The following is a 17337-nucleotide window of genomic DNA, read 5'->3' on the forward strand; positions in this document are numbered from 1 at the left end:
CACACAAACTTCTAATCTCCCTAACAGATCAAGCTCTTTCAGACCTCCATGAGTTTTTACAGATATGCCTTTCTGTCCAAAATGCCTCTTTGTGCTGTATGCCTCCAGAAAACTCACATCATCCTTAAAGATTCAACTCACATGATCAGGAGGTTTTCCTGCTTTGTCCTAGACAGAACAAATGACAGCCTTCTGTGTAGTCACACTGTATCTTGAACCTACTTCCATTTGTAAGTATAGCAGGTGGTGTTTTAATACTTGTTTTTATCTTTGTCTCTTCTGTTACCACTATGAAATCATTGAAAGTCAGATTTATGTCTTTGTGTCTCTTCATTCCCAGAACCAGGTACACCATCTTGGATATAGCAGGTGTTCAATAAATATTTGTGGAACAAATTCTCTTATGTAATCTTCACAACCACATATGTTTACAAATGAGGGTGCTAAGTGAGTGAGTAACTTGTTCAATGTCATAGTGAGTGGCAGATATTTTTCTTCCACCTTAGGGCTCTTTGCAGCAGTGTGACTGTTTCTCCTCTGGGGAATACCAAAAGAGCCATTTACCTTCAGATCCATTCTCCTAAAAATGTGAATTTGCAACAGCATGGATGGACCTGGAGAGTATTATGTTAAGTGGAATAAGACTATCAGAGAAAGACAAATACTACATGATTTCACTTATATGTGGAATCTAATTAACAAAATAAACAAAAATATTTGCCCTGCGATTTTCTTTTTCTCCTTTATGCCTATGAGCATTTCTCCACTGCTTGAATTGGCTCAGGTTTGGCATTCACCTTCCTTGCCTGGTTTGATGTATACGAGGTTCTTTGATCTCAATTCAGATTATTCTGATTTTTTTTCTTTCTTTTCTGGTGACAAAGTGTCTGCCTGGTATTTCTCTGCTAAGATTAGTCAGCTTTCTAATAGGAACTTGCTGACAGCCCTACCTCTCAATAGTGCTTCCTGTTTTCCCACTCTTCACCTTGACTATTCACTTTCAACCATTCAGACCTTGATGGTCAGGCAGCCATTTTCAGACATCAAGGAATGTAATTTCTCAGGCGAATCTAATGCCATGATAAGAATTCTTAATAACTTCCTTTACATATATTACTAAATGCTAATATATGAAATGCTAAAATTATCCTATACTAATAAAAGAGAAAAATGGTAATTGGCGTACAACCGATACCTTTTTCATTGGCTAATCAGCGAGATATGCAAATTAACTGTCAGCCAAGATGGCGGCTGGCAGCCAGGCAGCTGAGAATAGGAGGCTTGGTTGCCCCAGCGATGGAGAAAGTCAAGGATCCCCGCAGCTGCAGGGCTCTGAGCTCCTGAAGCAACAAATCCAAAAGATACAACGTTTCAATTATAGAAGCTAAAAGATGGCGGTTAATTTGCATACTCAGGCTCCAAGCAGAGCGAAGCCAAACAGCCCTGAAGCAGCAGGGCAGAGAGGCCTCAGGGCCTGGGATCAGCGGAGCCGAGAGGCCTCCCGGCCCCGGTGATCAGTGGAGTCCAGAGGCCTCCCGGCCCGGTGATCATCTGAGAGGCCTCCCAGCCCCGGTGATCAGCGGAGTCCAGAGGCCTCCCGCCCGGTGATCAGCCGAGATGCCTCCCAGCCCCGGTGATCAGCGGAGTCGGAGGCCCTGCGATCAGCGGAGCCGAGAGGCCTCCCGGCCCGGTGATCAGCCGAGACGCCTCCCAGCCCCGGTGATCAGCGGAGTCGGAGGCCCCGCGATCAGCGGAGCCGAGAGGCCTCCCGGCCCCGGTGATCAGCAGAGTCCATAGGCCTCCCAGCCCCGGTGATCAGCGGAGTCCATAGGCCTCCCGGCCCGGTGATCAGCCGAGAGGCCTCCCAGCCCCGGTGATCAGCGGAGTCCAGAGGCCTCCTGGCCCCGTGATCAGCGGAGTCGGAGGCCCTGCGATCAGTGGAGCAGAGAGGCCTCCCGCCCCGGTGATCAGCGGAGCTGAGAGGCCTCCGGGCCAGGGATCAGGGGAGCCGAGAGGCGTCCTGGCCCTGGGATCAGCGGAGCAGTGAGGCTTCCCAGCACCGGGATCAGTGTGACAGGGTGCGGAGCCCCAACCCTCTGATCGGCCCTGCTCTGTGCATGACAGGAGTGGCGCTGCAACCTCCCTATGGACCCTGCCTTGAGTGTGACAGGGGGTGGTGCCCCAACCCCCCAATCGGCCCTACCCTGAGCATGACTGAGGGTGGCATGGCAACCTCCCAATCCGCCCTGCTCTGTGCATGACAGGAGGCGGGGCCCCAACTCCCCAATGGGCCCTGCTCTGAGCCTGACCAGGGGTTACACCTAGGATTAGGCCTGCCCTCTGCCACCCGGGAGCAGGCCTAAACCAGCAGGTCCTTATCTCCTGATGGGTCCCAGACTGTGAGAGGGCACAGGCCAGGCTGAGGGACCTCCTCTCCCAACCCCGAGTGCACAAATTTTTGTGCACCAGGCCTCTAGTAAGAAATAATAAAAAGAGTGAATTTCGAGACTTCACTTATATTTTAATACAAACTAAAATTTATTGTCAGAAGTTGGTTAGCACTTGGTTCCTTGTCTTAGACCCAGGCTTTTGCTTGTAAAGTATATTGCTTTTGGATGTTCATTGTCACATTCCTTGCAATGTCTAAAGCTGATCTTTTTCGCTGGCCCACCAAACCAAACTTTTTTTCACTTCTCTGTCAGTAGCCAGCTCCTTAAAAAAAAATTCCATCAAGTCCAGAAGCCATGTTGTTATGTCTTAATACTTCCCCTCCATCATCCACTAAAGCGACCAAGGCATCAAAGCATCAATGGCAGTAGCTTTTCCATTCAAAATATACAGATCCAACAGTCCTTCAGCAACAGCTTGTTTTAATTCATCTGCACCAAATCCCCACTTAGTGCAATGCCACTTTCTGTCTCCCATTCCAACATACAAGTCACCCTGTATACCGCAGATAATTTAGTTTCCCTAAGACACTACTTTTATTAGGTCATTATGTCTGCTGCTGCCTATTTATTAAGAACAAACTCTGCAACCTGAGAACTGAGGATTCAAAAAGAGTAGCTTTTTTTTCATGTTTCCTCTGTCTGGATTTGCCCTTTTTATTTAGCTGCTTCTGAGTCAACCTTCACCCTTCAACAACCCACTTTAATGTCACTTAGTCTATGAAGTCTTTTCTGAACTAATTAATCATTTCGCCCTCTGTGTTTTATAGCATCCATCATATCATAATACAGTTAGCTTTTTATCTGTCATTCTCTTGTACTTTCTCTTTCACTTTTAAGGTTAGGGACTAGGCTTTCGTCATATATTTATCCCCTAAACACAGTACAATATCTGCCATAAAGTATGAATTTAATACAAATTGGTTGAGTGAATGTATGAATGAATAGATTAATAAAATAATAGTGGCTATTTTTCCATGTGTTATTCTTACCTCTGCATTTGCTTAAACTTTACTTTTCTGAAAAGCTTGCATTATTATCCAAAAGTTAAATTTAATATATTTTTGAAGAATAGTTCAATATGATATGATATGTTCAACATTATTAGAACTGTTTAAATGTAGGCATGTATTTAACAATTCTAAGGAGTTTATATTAGAGTGGTAGGATTTATTGTTACTAATATTAAATTTGTAAATAGATGCTCCATTGTATCTTATTGTGCTACTTTTTGAAAGTAGAATAGTGCACAGTGTCCTTAAAATAAGAAGTAGAATGAAAACTAACTGTTGTATGTGCACCCTAAGTATATTATTCCCTATACACACACACACACACACACACACACACACTCACAGATCAGAACAAAAGCTACCTTTCCATTATACTTTCCATAAATAATTTTATTATTTTTATATACAAAAAATAATTATATTATTTCCACCAAAATTCTTTAGCACTTCTAGTCTGTAAGAGGAAACTTATTTTGTTTGCTGTGGCTAATTACTTTATTTTATCTCAGCTCACATTATAGTCACTATTTACTTAACTTTATTTTTAAACTTCCATATTCTCAGGTCCACAGTAGGCAATGGATCAGTACTTAGTAGTTTTTTGCTGTTATTGTTGTTATTGACAATGATGAGGAGGAGGGTCCCAGCCAGGGACTGACAGGCTAAGATCATTTATTGTGACACAGGTCCTTATAAAAACTTAGCACCTTCTCTCCTGCATGCCCTTTGTAGTTTTGCTAAATTTGGTTTGCCTCTGGCAAGAATTTCCTGTTTTCCTTCTCAATTTAAGGTCTTCTCTCTTCTTAGTTTTTTGAGTGCTCTTCTGCCAGGCTTTCCCTCCTCTCTCTCCTCTCTGTCTCTCTTAATGCTTTTCCCCCCCTCAATTACACAATATCATTCTCTTCCATATATATATATATATATATATATATATATATATAAATTTACTAATTGATGTAACACTACTAAATTTAGACACTGTTTCTTGAAATTCTACTTACTAGGCAAGGTTTTGTTTTTCTCCAGATGCATGAAGTGACATATCACATATAACTTACATTTGCTTAAATAAGAAAATTTCATTTTTGAAATTTACCCAAGATTTTATTTTTATAATTATAAAGCCAATTACTTTATACCACTTAAAAATCACATATATAAAACCATTATATGTTTACTAAATTTTAATATTGATCAATATATAGTTATTGCTGCTAACTTTATAATTTGGATTAAATAAAGCATCATTTTAAGTTGATTTTACACTGTGTTTTTATGAGACATTTGAGTGACATAATGGTATGGGCAATCACTATTTGAAGACTTGAATATTTTACCTTCTCAATGGAAATCACCTCTTCAATTAGTACTTCTTATAAAAAAAGTTTATTGGTTAAGTTGAAATATAATTATACATTTCATGATTCCAGCCATGAATTCCAACATCAAATAATTTTAATGTGTATTTTGAAATTGAGTAACAAGATTGCATGCCTACTTAAAAGTAGCATTAACATTTTTATTTTGGAAATACATTATTTTCTCTTTTATAATTTTGCTTTATAATGCACTTAAAATGAGCAATGTATATACCAGTCTTTTTGTTCTTAAAATTTTAAATCACAAGGTCCACCTTCATGCTCTTTAATTTGTCTTACATGAAGAATTTAAGTCGAGAAAAAATACGGTATTAGTTTATGTCATATTTGTCAATTAATTTGTTGTAAGTTTGAACTTCTCACTTTGGCCTCTTTTTTAAAATTTTTATTTTTTTAAATATTTTTATTGATTTCAGAGAGGAAGGGAGAGGGAGAGAGAGAGATAGAAACATCAAGGATGAGAGAGAATCATTGATTGGATGCCTTCTGCATGCCCCATACTGGGAATCAAACCCGCAACCCAGGCATGTGCCCTGACCGGGAATCAAACCATGACCTCCTGGTTCATAGGTCAACACTCAATCACCAAGTCACACCAGCTGGGCTCACTGTGGCTTCTTATGGTAGGAACAGCCTTCTGGAACTCAGAGTGACTTTGGGTTCAGTCATTGTTCCATTGCCCCTCTGAGGGAGCAGGGACCAATGATGTGAAACTCTTAGGACAAAAAAGGACTGAAGAAATTAGATGCATAGTCAATAGACTATAAAATAAGCTATTATAAAGTAAATCTTACAGTATATAGTTAGATGGCTAATTACTTGAATCATTGATTAAACATGCTAAATCACTGAGCCAATAATGATGAGCAAAAATGTTTCTGTACAGCCAGATTTAAAGTAATACACATACATGCCCAATTAACTATTGTTTTTAGCATATTTATTTTCCATTTCTATTTTTTGAAAGTCCAGGATTGATGTTCTCTCAGCTTGAAATTACAACTCACTAAGAAATAACACACTATTTATCTGCTGGCTCAAAACTAGGATGCTCCAGGAATGAATTCAGAATTAGCTAGAGCAATTTAAGTGTTGCCCTCTTTAATCTCGGTAATGATACTCAGGTCCCAATTATCTAGGGGCTATTTAGCCCTTGTTATCTCTTGCTACTTCTTTTTTCTTTCTGTCCTCCCTCAATGAAGGCAGGAGGCCAGGCGGAGGAATAGCTGGCAGCAATTTTTTTTTTTTTTTTGACAAAACCCAAGCTGTTTCTTTAAAGCAGCCTTCATAAAATAAAAACAAAAACAAAACAGAGATGTAATTTTTCTTTACAGATTATTCCTAACATAACAAATCAGCTTTTATTACAGAAAATGCTAATGTCTCAAGAATGAACAGAATAAAGGTCTCATAATTTTGTCTGTTTTCACAAGCTATTTTAATGGAATATTAATATCTACTGATCTTCATTTTATATCCATTATTCTGAATTCACATCCACATTATACATCCACAGATATTATAGTTTCATGTCAATAATGTTTTTTATTATTTATTGTGGCCTCCTGAAATAAATGTGTATGTGTGTGTGTGTGTGTGTGTGTGTGTGTGTGAGAGAGAGAGAGAGAGAGAGAGAGAGAGAGAGAGAGAGAGAGAGAGAGACTGAGCTGTTCAATGGTACTAGAAATAAATGGTGTAAATAGCAAAATACCACTGGAACCCTGAAATTTAGTTGTACTGAACTCAACTAAGAAGGTTATTTGGGACTGGGATTATAGTCTTGACCATGCAGAATGCATGAATAAGCTTAGTCAGTTTCATTATGTGCCCACTGTCCAAATTTGCTTTAACCACTGTTAAAGTGCAGAGTCCACTGTTTCTATCTATTTGTAGTTCATTGATTTTGTTTCATGTGCTCAGATCAACCACTTTTATTTTAGACTAACTTAAGGGGAATTTTATATACTGGATTCTCTTTAGAGTTAAGTCTTGCCATGTAGGCTGATGAACATCATCAATTAAGTAACACGGATTCTGTTCATGTTGTCACACACATTCTGTCATAACCATGAATCACCTTGTTATTGCCCTGTCTACTGTATTGCAGGAAAAACAGAGGTTTCTGACAGATGTTCTGCATGAAGTGATGCTGCTTGATGGCTTGGCCAGTTCCCATCCAGTATCACAGGAAGTGCTACAGGCAACAGATATTGACAGGGTGTTTGACTGGATCGCATATAAAAAGGTGAGAATAGGTAACACCCAAGTGCTAATTGGATATTTCACTAATCTGCTGAAGCCAAACTATTTCATGCTACATGTATTATATTCTTCTCTTCTTCCTGGCTCATAGAAATGAGACTGTGAGTTAGAAAATATAGAGTTACTAAGTTCGTGTTATTTTATGAGTTAGAACTTTGTTTTATAAATCAGTAAAATGGAGATGAATGTTTGCCAAATGCATAGAAATATTGGAACTATTAATAAATAAAAGTTTGGAGACTGAATAAGAAATTGCTGTAGAAATGGAGTTATGTAAATGTCAGTTGTAATATTATTAATACTAGAGGCCCGATGCATGGAGATTCATGCAAGAATGGGCCTTCCTTGCCCTGGCTACTGGCACCGCCTTCGCTCTAGTCAGAGCTGCCTTTCTGCCTTTGCTCCAGCCCAGAGCTGCCTTTCTGCCTTCGTTCCCCCCCCGTAGCACCTTTCTGCCTTCCCATGGGGCCCAGAGGCCCGGAGCAGCTGGGGCGGTGCTGAATGCCTGCGTCATTGCCATGGCATTCACAACGCAAGCATCCTGCCCCGTCCCCTGCAGTTTGGTGCCTGCGCATGCAAATTAACCCACCATCTTTGTTGGGTTAATTTGCATACTCACTCTTGATGGGCTGGTGGGTGTCATGAAGGTAGGTCAATTTGCATCTTTCTCTTTTATTAGTGTAGAAGAGAACTGACCTATATACTGACAAATTATTTTTTCCTGAATGTGCCTTAAAAACTTACTTATTTTGATTGCAGAAGCCAATGGGGGTGTAGACAGTGATATGACATATATTTTAAAAACAATGTTTAAGGGAGATTTGGGGGTTAAGCAAGTTTCCTAGATTATAAGCATAATAAATGAAAATTTAAAGACTAGACTTCGAATGGCAGAGACTTTGGTCAAATGACCAGTCATCAAAATATGGTACACAATGAACTTTTTCCCATTGTTGCTTGGATTAGGATTTTCCTTATACCCCTTCTTTCAGTTCTAATTTTAGTAGAGCATGTGTATCTCACTGTTTAATACTTAGTAGCCATTTAATAATTATTAAAATGGTGTTAAAGTCTACTTTATTATTGGTGTATTGAATTGCATTTATGGGATTTCTATGTACTTTATTTATTTAATAATATTTTGCTTTTAAAAGTGTTAAAAGCAAGATATTCTTTTTTCTTAAAAACAAGATATTTCTAATTATAACTAAAGATCAAATAATGATTCATCAGAATTCTTTGGTGCAGTAATTTAGATATATGGTTTTGCATTCAAGTAATGACTATCTCAATGATTATTAGTTAATACTGTATGCTATAATATATAAGGATATACATAGTGTTAGAAAATATCTGTTCAAGATACTGATCATCACATTGGCTCAAAAAGGGTATTTTTGATATTTTATAAAAATAAGTGAAAGTGTAGAATTATATTTAAAATCTATTAATTTTTATATATGAGGTTTTGGGCTAGATTTTTCTGCATATACATTCAGTTACTTAAACTGTATTGATTCTTGAAATATAATGCAAAAAATAATTTAAGATAGTTTGAGATGAGTTTAGAGACATGTCCATAGTTATTTCCCACCTACCACCAATTCTATGACTATTTGTAAATAACAACTGACTTCAGGATGAATATTAGAAAAATATTATTTTGAGTAAATATGTTACAAGTATGCTTTTAGACATAAATAACATCGATTCCAGCTTCATTATATTTGAATAATTACAAATTTATTCAAGAAGTTTAAGATACAAAGCAGTAGGAAAGAGTATAGACATAATTATTATTTTACCCTCTTTATATTTTGGTGCAAAGGCTTGCCATTTTACAAATGTGATAAACGAGCAAACTTTGCCATGATTCTTAGGACCATCATTATAATGACTACTAGATACTGTTTCTAGCCATGTATTTCTTTAAACTTTATTGAGGAAACAATTGACAAATGTAATATACATATTTAAACTGTACAATGTGATGATTTAATATACATTGTGGGATGATTACTAATACATCCATGGGATGATAATTAATACATCCATCACCTCACACAGTTCACTTTTCTTTTGTGGTGAGAATGCTCAGGATTGACTCTCAGCAATTTTCAAGTATGTGATACCATATTATTAACTACTAGAGGCCCGATGCACAAAATTTGTGCTAGAGTAGACCTTTGCAGCCCTGCTGCCTCGGCCCTCGCAGCCTCGGCTTTGTCCGGAAGGTCATCTGGATGGTTGTCCCGCTGTTTGGCTGTTAGGTCGATTTTCATATTATGCTTTTATTATTATAGATAGTCACCATGATGTACATTAGATCATCAGAATATCTTCTTCTTACTCCTAAAAATGTGTACACTTGGACATATATCACCCCATTTCCCTCTTTCAATTGACCATGGCCATCACAATTATATTCTCTATTTCTATGAAATTGGCTTTTTAAAAAATTCTCATAGAAGTAATACTATATAATATTTGTCTTCCTCTGTCTGGCTTATTTTACTTAGCATAAAAGCCTCCAGTTTAATTCATGTTGTAAATGGCAGGATTTCCTTCTTTTTATGGCTGAATAGTGTATATATATATGATATATTAGAGGCCCGGTGTATGAAATTCATGCATGGGTATGGTCCCTAGGCTTGACCTGCAATGAGGGCCATCTTCCCCGGCTCCCCGCAGCCGGCTTCTCCCCCCACTGCCACCCACCCCTGGTTTCCTGTTCGCCATCAGGCAATCGGAGCCTGCTGGCCTGGGAAAGGGACCAAGAGTTGGTCAGTGCAACTCATAGTGACTGGTTGAGCAGTCGTTCTGGTCGTTCCGCCATTAGGGTCAATTTTCATATTGCCCTTTTATTTATATAGGCTAGAGGTCCAGTGCATGTGTGGGGGCTGGCTGGCCTGCCCTTATGGGGGCCCCGGATCAGGGTGGGGATCCCCGCTGGGGCCAGGGCGGGCCGGGGTGAGGGTCTATGGGTGGTTTGCAGGCTGGCCACACACCTGATCATGGTGGGGGTCCCTGCTGGGGGTCAGGGCTGGCTGTAGTGAGGGGCCACAGTCATTCTGGTCTCTGGTCATTCTGGGAGTTCTGTCATTTCATTCCCTGGGCTTTTATTATATAGGATTTTCTATATTAATTAATTCATTGAAAGACTCTTTCTTTTGTATTTTGCCAATTGTGAATCAATGCTAAAATGAACATGGGTTTGTAGATAGCTATTTTTAAGATATTGATTTCAGTTCCTTCAGATATACCCCTGAGTGGGATTGCTAGATCATATAGTAGTTCTATTTTTAATTTCTTGAGGAACTTCCATATTGTTTGCATAATGGCTGTACCGATTTACATTCTCAGCAGCACCCTTTACTTCCCAACCTTGCTGGCATTTGTAATCTCTTGGCTTTTTCATAATGGGTATGAGGTGTTAGCTCATTGTGGTTTTGATTTGCATTTTCTTAAAAATTAGTGATGTTGAGCCCCTTTTCATATACCTGTTGGCCATTGTATGTCTTCTTTTCAGGTTCGTTGCCTGTTTTTAATTGGATTACTTGTTATTTTGCTATTGAGTTATATGAGTATTTTATATATTTCAGATTTTAACCCCATATCAGATATGTGGTTTGCAAATGTTTTCTCCCATTCTGTAGTTTGCCTTTTGAGTTTATTGATTGTTTCTGTTGTTGGGCCAAACCTCTTTAGTTTGATGTAGTCCTAATTGTTGTTTTATTTTTTGTTTGTTTTTTAGCTCTTGTTGCCTATGCTTGTGGTATCTTATCTAATCATTGCTTCGACTAATGTCAAGGATATTTTCCCCTTTGTTTTCTTCCAGGAGTTTTATTGTTTCAGGCTTACACTTAAGTCTTTGATTCATTGTGAGTGAATTTTTTTTGAGTAGTATATGAAAGGAGACGAGTTTAATTCTTTTGCATATGGATATTCAGTTTCACACCATTTATTGAAGAGACTATCCTTTTCCCATGTATGTTCTTGGTGCTCTTGTCAAAAATTAGTTGACCATATATGCATGGATTTATATTTCATTCCACTGGTTCTATGTACCTGTTTTTGTTTGTTTGTTTTTGTTTTTTGCAAGTACCATTCCGTTTTTATTACAATCTATATATATAAAAGCCTAAGCAACTATCACAACTGAAACAACCAAATGGACGACCAAACAGGCTACGAGGAGCGACCAGGCTGGCAGGGGGGTTAGTGAGGGACAATCAAACGAATGAGCAGCAGGCTGCAAAGATAGTGTCACCCATAGCCAATAAGGAGGGGATATGCTAATTGACTGCCACACTCTCAAAGACGGCAGCACCCACAGCCAATAAGGAGGGAATATGCTAATTGACTGCCACACTCTCAAAGATGGTGGCGCCCACAGCCAATAAGGAGGGGATATGCTAATTGACTGCCACGCCCTCAAAAATGGTGGCACCCATAGCCACAAGATGGTGGTGCTCAGTACCCTCAAGGCTGCTGGGACAGCAGGCGTGTGGTAAGGTCGGGCCCACACCCAGGCGTGCCCGGCTGCTCTGCGCTCCTGCCTCCAGAGTCCCCCAGTCCCTTCAGCCCCCCAGCTGCCCAGGGTCAACCCGAGGTGCAGGTAACCAGGGCTGGCTGAGGCTTGCACTGCCAGCAGTGGCAGCAGCAGAGGTGTGATGGGAGCATCGCCTTCCCCTGATCGCCGGGTCACCTCCGACCCCTGAGGGCTCCCAGACTGTGAGAGGGGACAGGCCGGGCTGAGGGACCCCCCCTCCAGTGCATGGATTTTCATGCACTGGGCCTTTAGTAGCTTTATAATATAGCTTAAAATTAGGGAGTGTGATGCCTATAACTTAGTTGTTTTTTAGGATTTCAGGATTGCTTTGGCTATTTGAGGTCCTCTCTGGTTCCACATCAATTTTAAGATAATTCACTGGAGTTTTGATAGGACTTGCATTGAATTTCTGGATCACTTTGTGTTGTCTGGATATTTTAACAATATTATTTCTTCTCATTCAAGAACATGGATATCTTTCCATTTATTTGTGTCTTCCTCAATTTCTTTCTTCAGTGTCATAGTTTTTCAGTGTATAAATCTTTCACCTCCTTGGTTAAATTTATTCCTAAGTGTCTTATTGCTTTTGATGATTTTGTATATAGGATTGCTTTCTAAATTTCTCTTTCTTATAGTTCATTGACAATGTATAAAAACTGAACAAATTTATTTGTTGAATCAATCGATTTTGTAGCCTTCAATTTTATTCAATTAATTTATTAATTGTAACATTTTTTTTGGTGGAATCCTTAAGGTTTTCTGTCATCTACAAAGATAGATGATTTTACATCTTCCTTTCTGATTTGATGCCTTAGTTTCTTTTTAAAAAGTAATTAATCAATTAAAAATTATCTTTTTCTTTTTTTTGCTTAGTTGCTATGGCTAGGACTTTCAGTACTATGATGAATAGAAATGGTGAGATTGGGCAGCCATGTCTTATTCCTGATCTTAGAAAAAAGTCTTTTGGCGTTTCACCACTGAGTGTGATATTAGTTGTGGGTTTGTTTTCATGTCTAGCCAAGTATCTTTATGCTGAAAGTACCACTGATAATAGTATCCTTACCACATGTTTTCAAGTGATACTAGGATGTACTCATTTTCAAAGAAGACTTCTAAAGAAAAAGATTTCTTTTTTTTTGAGCAGCTATAGTGAGATATAATTAAAGTATGATAAACTGAATATTTAAAAGGTATAATTTGACATGTTTGACATATATATACACAATGAAAACATCTCCAAGTTAATGAATATATCATTAGCAATTTGCTCATGCCTCTTTATAATTTATCTTCCCATCCCCATTCACTCTTTAATTGATCAACATTTTCACTATAGATTAAATTGCATTTTCTAGAATTTTATATAAATGGAATCATACAGTATGCACTCTTTTTTGTTTGCCTTCTTTTACTCCACAGAATTTTCAGATACATTCATGTTGTAGTATATATGGATATAATACAATTTGTTTATTCACCTGAATATTTGGGTTGTTTCCAGTTTATACTGTTACTAATAATCTTGCTCTGAACATTTGTGTACAGGGCATTGCATGTGTATTTACTTTTATTTATCTTGGGCAAACACCTAGAAGTAGAATGTTCAGATGATATGATAGGTATGTTTAATGTTTTAAGACTGCTGAATGAACTGTTTTCTAAAGTAGTTGTACCATTGTACCATGACACATTTTCTTCATGGGAAGATTTAAAAAAATATGTTTTAATTGATTTTTAGAGAGAAAGGAAGGGAGAGGAATAGAGAGATAGAAAGATCAATGAGAGAGGAACATCATCAATCAGCTGCTTCCTGCACGGCCCCTACTGGGGTTTGAGCCCAAAAACAGGACGTGTGCTCTGACCTGGAACCAAACCAACAACCTCTTGATTTCCGGGTCGATGCTCAACCACTGAGCACACCTGTTAGGCAGGGAAGATTTTTAACTAATGGTTTCATTAATATACTAGAGGCCCGGAGCATGAAAATTAATGCATTGGAGGGGGGGTCCCTCAGCCTGACCTGCCCCCTCCCACAGTCCAAGAGCCCTCAGGGGCGGGAGGTGACCCAGCAATCAGGGGAAGGCGATGCCCCCATCACATCTCTGCTGCTGCCACTGCTGACAGCGCAAGCCTCGGCCGGTCCTGGTTACCTGAGCCTCGGGCGGCCCTGGGTGGCTGGGCAGCCACCATCCGAGGTTTGCCAGCACCTCAGGCCGGCCCTGGGTGGCTGGGGGGCTGAGGGCGGGTCCGGTCGCACCATGCGCCTGCCGCCCCCCTGGCTGGGCTGAAAGAATTGTGGGACTCTGGCAGGGCTGAGGGGACTGGGCACCACCATCTTGTGGCTATGTGTGCCTCCATCTTTGTGACAGTGTGACGGTCAATTTGCATATCTACTCTTTATTAGATAGGATAGCAGGTTATTCAGTTTATGTTTTCTTAAGTAATCTTTAGTAATTTGTATGTTTTCAAGGATTTGACCCATTTCATCTAAGATGTTTAATTTATTGGCATAAAGTTGGCCATGATATATTCTCTTATTGTTTTAATAACCACAGCATCTCTAAAAATGCAACTTCTTTTATTCCAGATATTATTAATTTTTGTCTTATTCCTTTTTCTTAGCCTATCCAGAAGTTTATACGTTTTATTTTTAAAAATCTAGTTTTTGGTTTAGTTGATTTTTGCTTTTACTGGCTATTTTATAGACTTATCTTTATAATCAATATTATTTCCTTCTATATACTTTGGGTTTAACTTGTCCTTCTCTGGTTTCTTAAGGTACACACTAAGGTCTTTAGTTGGAGACCTTTCTTCTATTATAATTCAGATGTTTATTGCATAAATGTCATCCTAAGTGTATTACCAATGGCATGCTCCAAGTTTTGCTATATTGGGGTTTCATTTTCATTCACTTTAAAATACTTTATAATTTCACACTTGATTTATTAATTGCCCCATGAGTTACTAAAAATGCATTTTTTTAGCTTACAAATATTTGACAATTTTCCAGGAAGTTTTTTGTTATTTATTTTTTATTTAATTTTATCATGGTCAGTAAACTATATTCTGTATGTCTTGAATCTTCTTAATCTTCTTAGAATTTGATGTCTGTTGGTAAATGTATCACACATGCACTTCAAAAGAATGTGTATTTCATTCTTGTTGGCTGGAATGTTTTATAAATAGCAATTAGGTCAAGTTGGTTGATAAGAGTTGTGTAAGTCTTCTATATTCTTATTGATTTTTTTGTCTACTTGTTCATCATGTTTACTTGATGGGCCCTCATTGTTTGGATTCATGCACATGGTACTAAATCAAACATCTAAAAATTTAGTAAAAAATAGTGAACCCTGTTCCTGCTAGCATGTATGAAAAATAATTTTCAAATGTAAATGTGCAAAAATAAAAACAAGAACAAGTTGGCTGTAATATCAGGGACTTCATTTTGACTGTTTCTCTACCAGTCCTTAATGTACCTTAATGTATATTTAGTGCCTTTGTTCGGTTCTCCAACTTGGCTTCTCTCAAGTTCTTTCTAGTAGTAAATTGGCATGTGGGTAATATGCAATAACCAAGTTAACTTTGTAGATGGAATGAGTAAACCATTTATGAATGTATGACAGGTAATGTGGATAATTATACAACCATAAATAATACCAATTGCTAAGGTTTATTGAATGATTATTCTGATTGGCACTGTGCCAAATTCTTTACATTTAACTCATTTAATTATCATAATCCTCTTTTGGGGATATTATTTTCATTTTAAAATTGAGTCATGATCAATCCAAGGATATTTTGGCCAGAAAACCAGGTTCTAGTTCCAACATTCTTGCTACTACCATATTTAATCAACAACTCTGGTTGCAGCACTTATTCTGAAATCATGTGTAAGCCTCTGCTTATGTTCCAGGCACTGTGTGCTGAGTGCTAGGGTATAACAATCAATAAGATATAAAGGAGAGACAGCTTATAAATATCAATGCAGTTACATATAAGTATTATCAGCAGTATTTCCATTTTAAATGTAGAAACATAACTCAAGCCATCTTAAGCAATAGAAAGGAATTTGTTCACTGAATAACTGATAAGCCTGAGATTTAGTATAAGCTTTAGGAATGGTTAAATCCGGGTATTTCAGCAGTGTCATCAGAAATCTACTTTTCATCAGCTTCATGGCTCTTTGCCTCTATCTGACATAATTTCTAGGTAATTCTTAGAGAGGTGGTCCCAAACAAGTTTGGCTGAATGAGTCCTCAATGTTATGATCCTAATGAGCTCAGAGAAAAAGTAAACTTCCTGCCTCACAACAGAATCTATTTGTGTTCCCTCAAAGGGCTATGGTTTGTTCTGATTAAGTAATAGATCACTGTGGCCAGTCCCTATGTCATGGGCCAGAGATTCCCTATGGACATTCTGACTGGCCAGCAAGTCTAATGAGCTCATCCTCTGGTGGGAGAGATTGATAGGCCATGGAATCGGAAGGCCCACTGAAGTCACTTGAAGTAGGGATTCAAAAGAAAAGGATGGTTGGAAAAAGTAATGGATGCCAACATCAAAATCTTAGGAATTATGATAAAAATAAGAATAAGGTGTAGTTATGTGTGTAAGCAGAAGGAGAGTGATAAAAAGGCTCAAAAAAAGAATCCTTTTGCAGAGAAGGTTCATAAAAGGAACACAATAGTGATTGAGTAAAATATCAAGGATTTCACATGATCATAGAACACCAAGGGTTTGGGGTAGTTAGTAGATAGGTTTGGAAGATTAGCTGGTAAGAACTTGGAGACCTCTTATGTGATAGTAAGCAGTTTGACCTTTATTCAGCAGGTCAGAATTGCATTCTAGAAAGAAGAGTCCTGTAGTTGTGTTAGAGATAGAAATAACATGATAGATCTGGAAATTTCAGAAAATATTGTTGTGACTATAGTTGTAGCATGTAGAACTTATGATTTTTTTATACTCTACTATGTAGCACTTAATAAAAACTTCTTGCCACTGCCCTTCCATGCTCTCCCCGCAAAGATCCCTGTTACTAGACAATATTAACCTCTGCTGAAAGTCAACTTCTCATTGCATCAGCGTTTTGCTGGCTTAACTTCTCTCATTATACTAATTGTTCCCACTTCTGTTTTTTGTTATTCTTCCTGCATAGTAATTTTATTATACTTTAAATCACTTGTTATACAAAAATGTATTATAAGGGTGGAGAAGATTATAGAGAAATAAAGATTAGGAGCTAACAGATCAGATACTAATTTTTGTGGATTTAAATTAAAGAACTGAGTGTTTTTTGCAGAAATACCAAGTAATGTTCAACATGGGTCATATCAAGGCCATACTGATTATATGAATTTAAAAAAAAACACTAAAATTACATACATATTTTTAGAATGGGGAGAGAAAAAGGTAAGAACTAGTCTGCAAGGTAAAAGAGTTGAAAGCATTTCATCTAATAAAATGGTTGTCTAGTAACAAGTTTTCCATTTTAATAGATTAAAAATGAGGATGCTTTTGTCCTCAAAGTATAATGAAAATAAGAAAATACTGTGCAAAGATAGGAAGACTGGAAAAGATAGATTAACATGGTTTCTTTTCTCTAAAAGCACAAAGGGAGATATGAATTAATGACCCAATGACCTGGGTGATGAAAAAAGTGAAGGCTCATTAAATTTACATATGATGCC

At 38.1% G+C, this 17337-nt stretch overlaps 1 protein-coding gene across 1 annotated transcript in view; it reads left to right on the forward strand.

Annotated features, from left to right (window-relative positions):
- Positions 1-17337, forward strand: part of TRHDE (thyrotropin releasing hormone degrading enzyme) — a 394910-nt gene that overhangs the window by 218512 nt on the left and 159061 nt on the right. The window contains exon 6 of the mRNA XM_059683656.1: positions 6947-7084. Coding sequence (XP_059539639.1) covers positions 6947-7084 — 138 coding nt within the window. The remainder of the gene's footprint in view (positions 1-6946; positions 7085-17337) is intronic.

The sequence above is a fragment of the Myotis daubentonii genome, chromosome 2, assembly GCF_963259705.1.
Source record: "Myotis daubentonii chromosome 2, mMyoDau2.1, whole genome shotgun sequence".
Lineage (NCBI taxonomy): Eukaryota > Metazoa > Chordata > Mammalia > Chiroptera > Vespertilionidae > Myotis > Myotis daubentonii.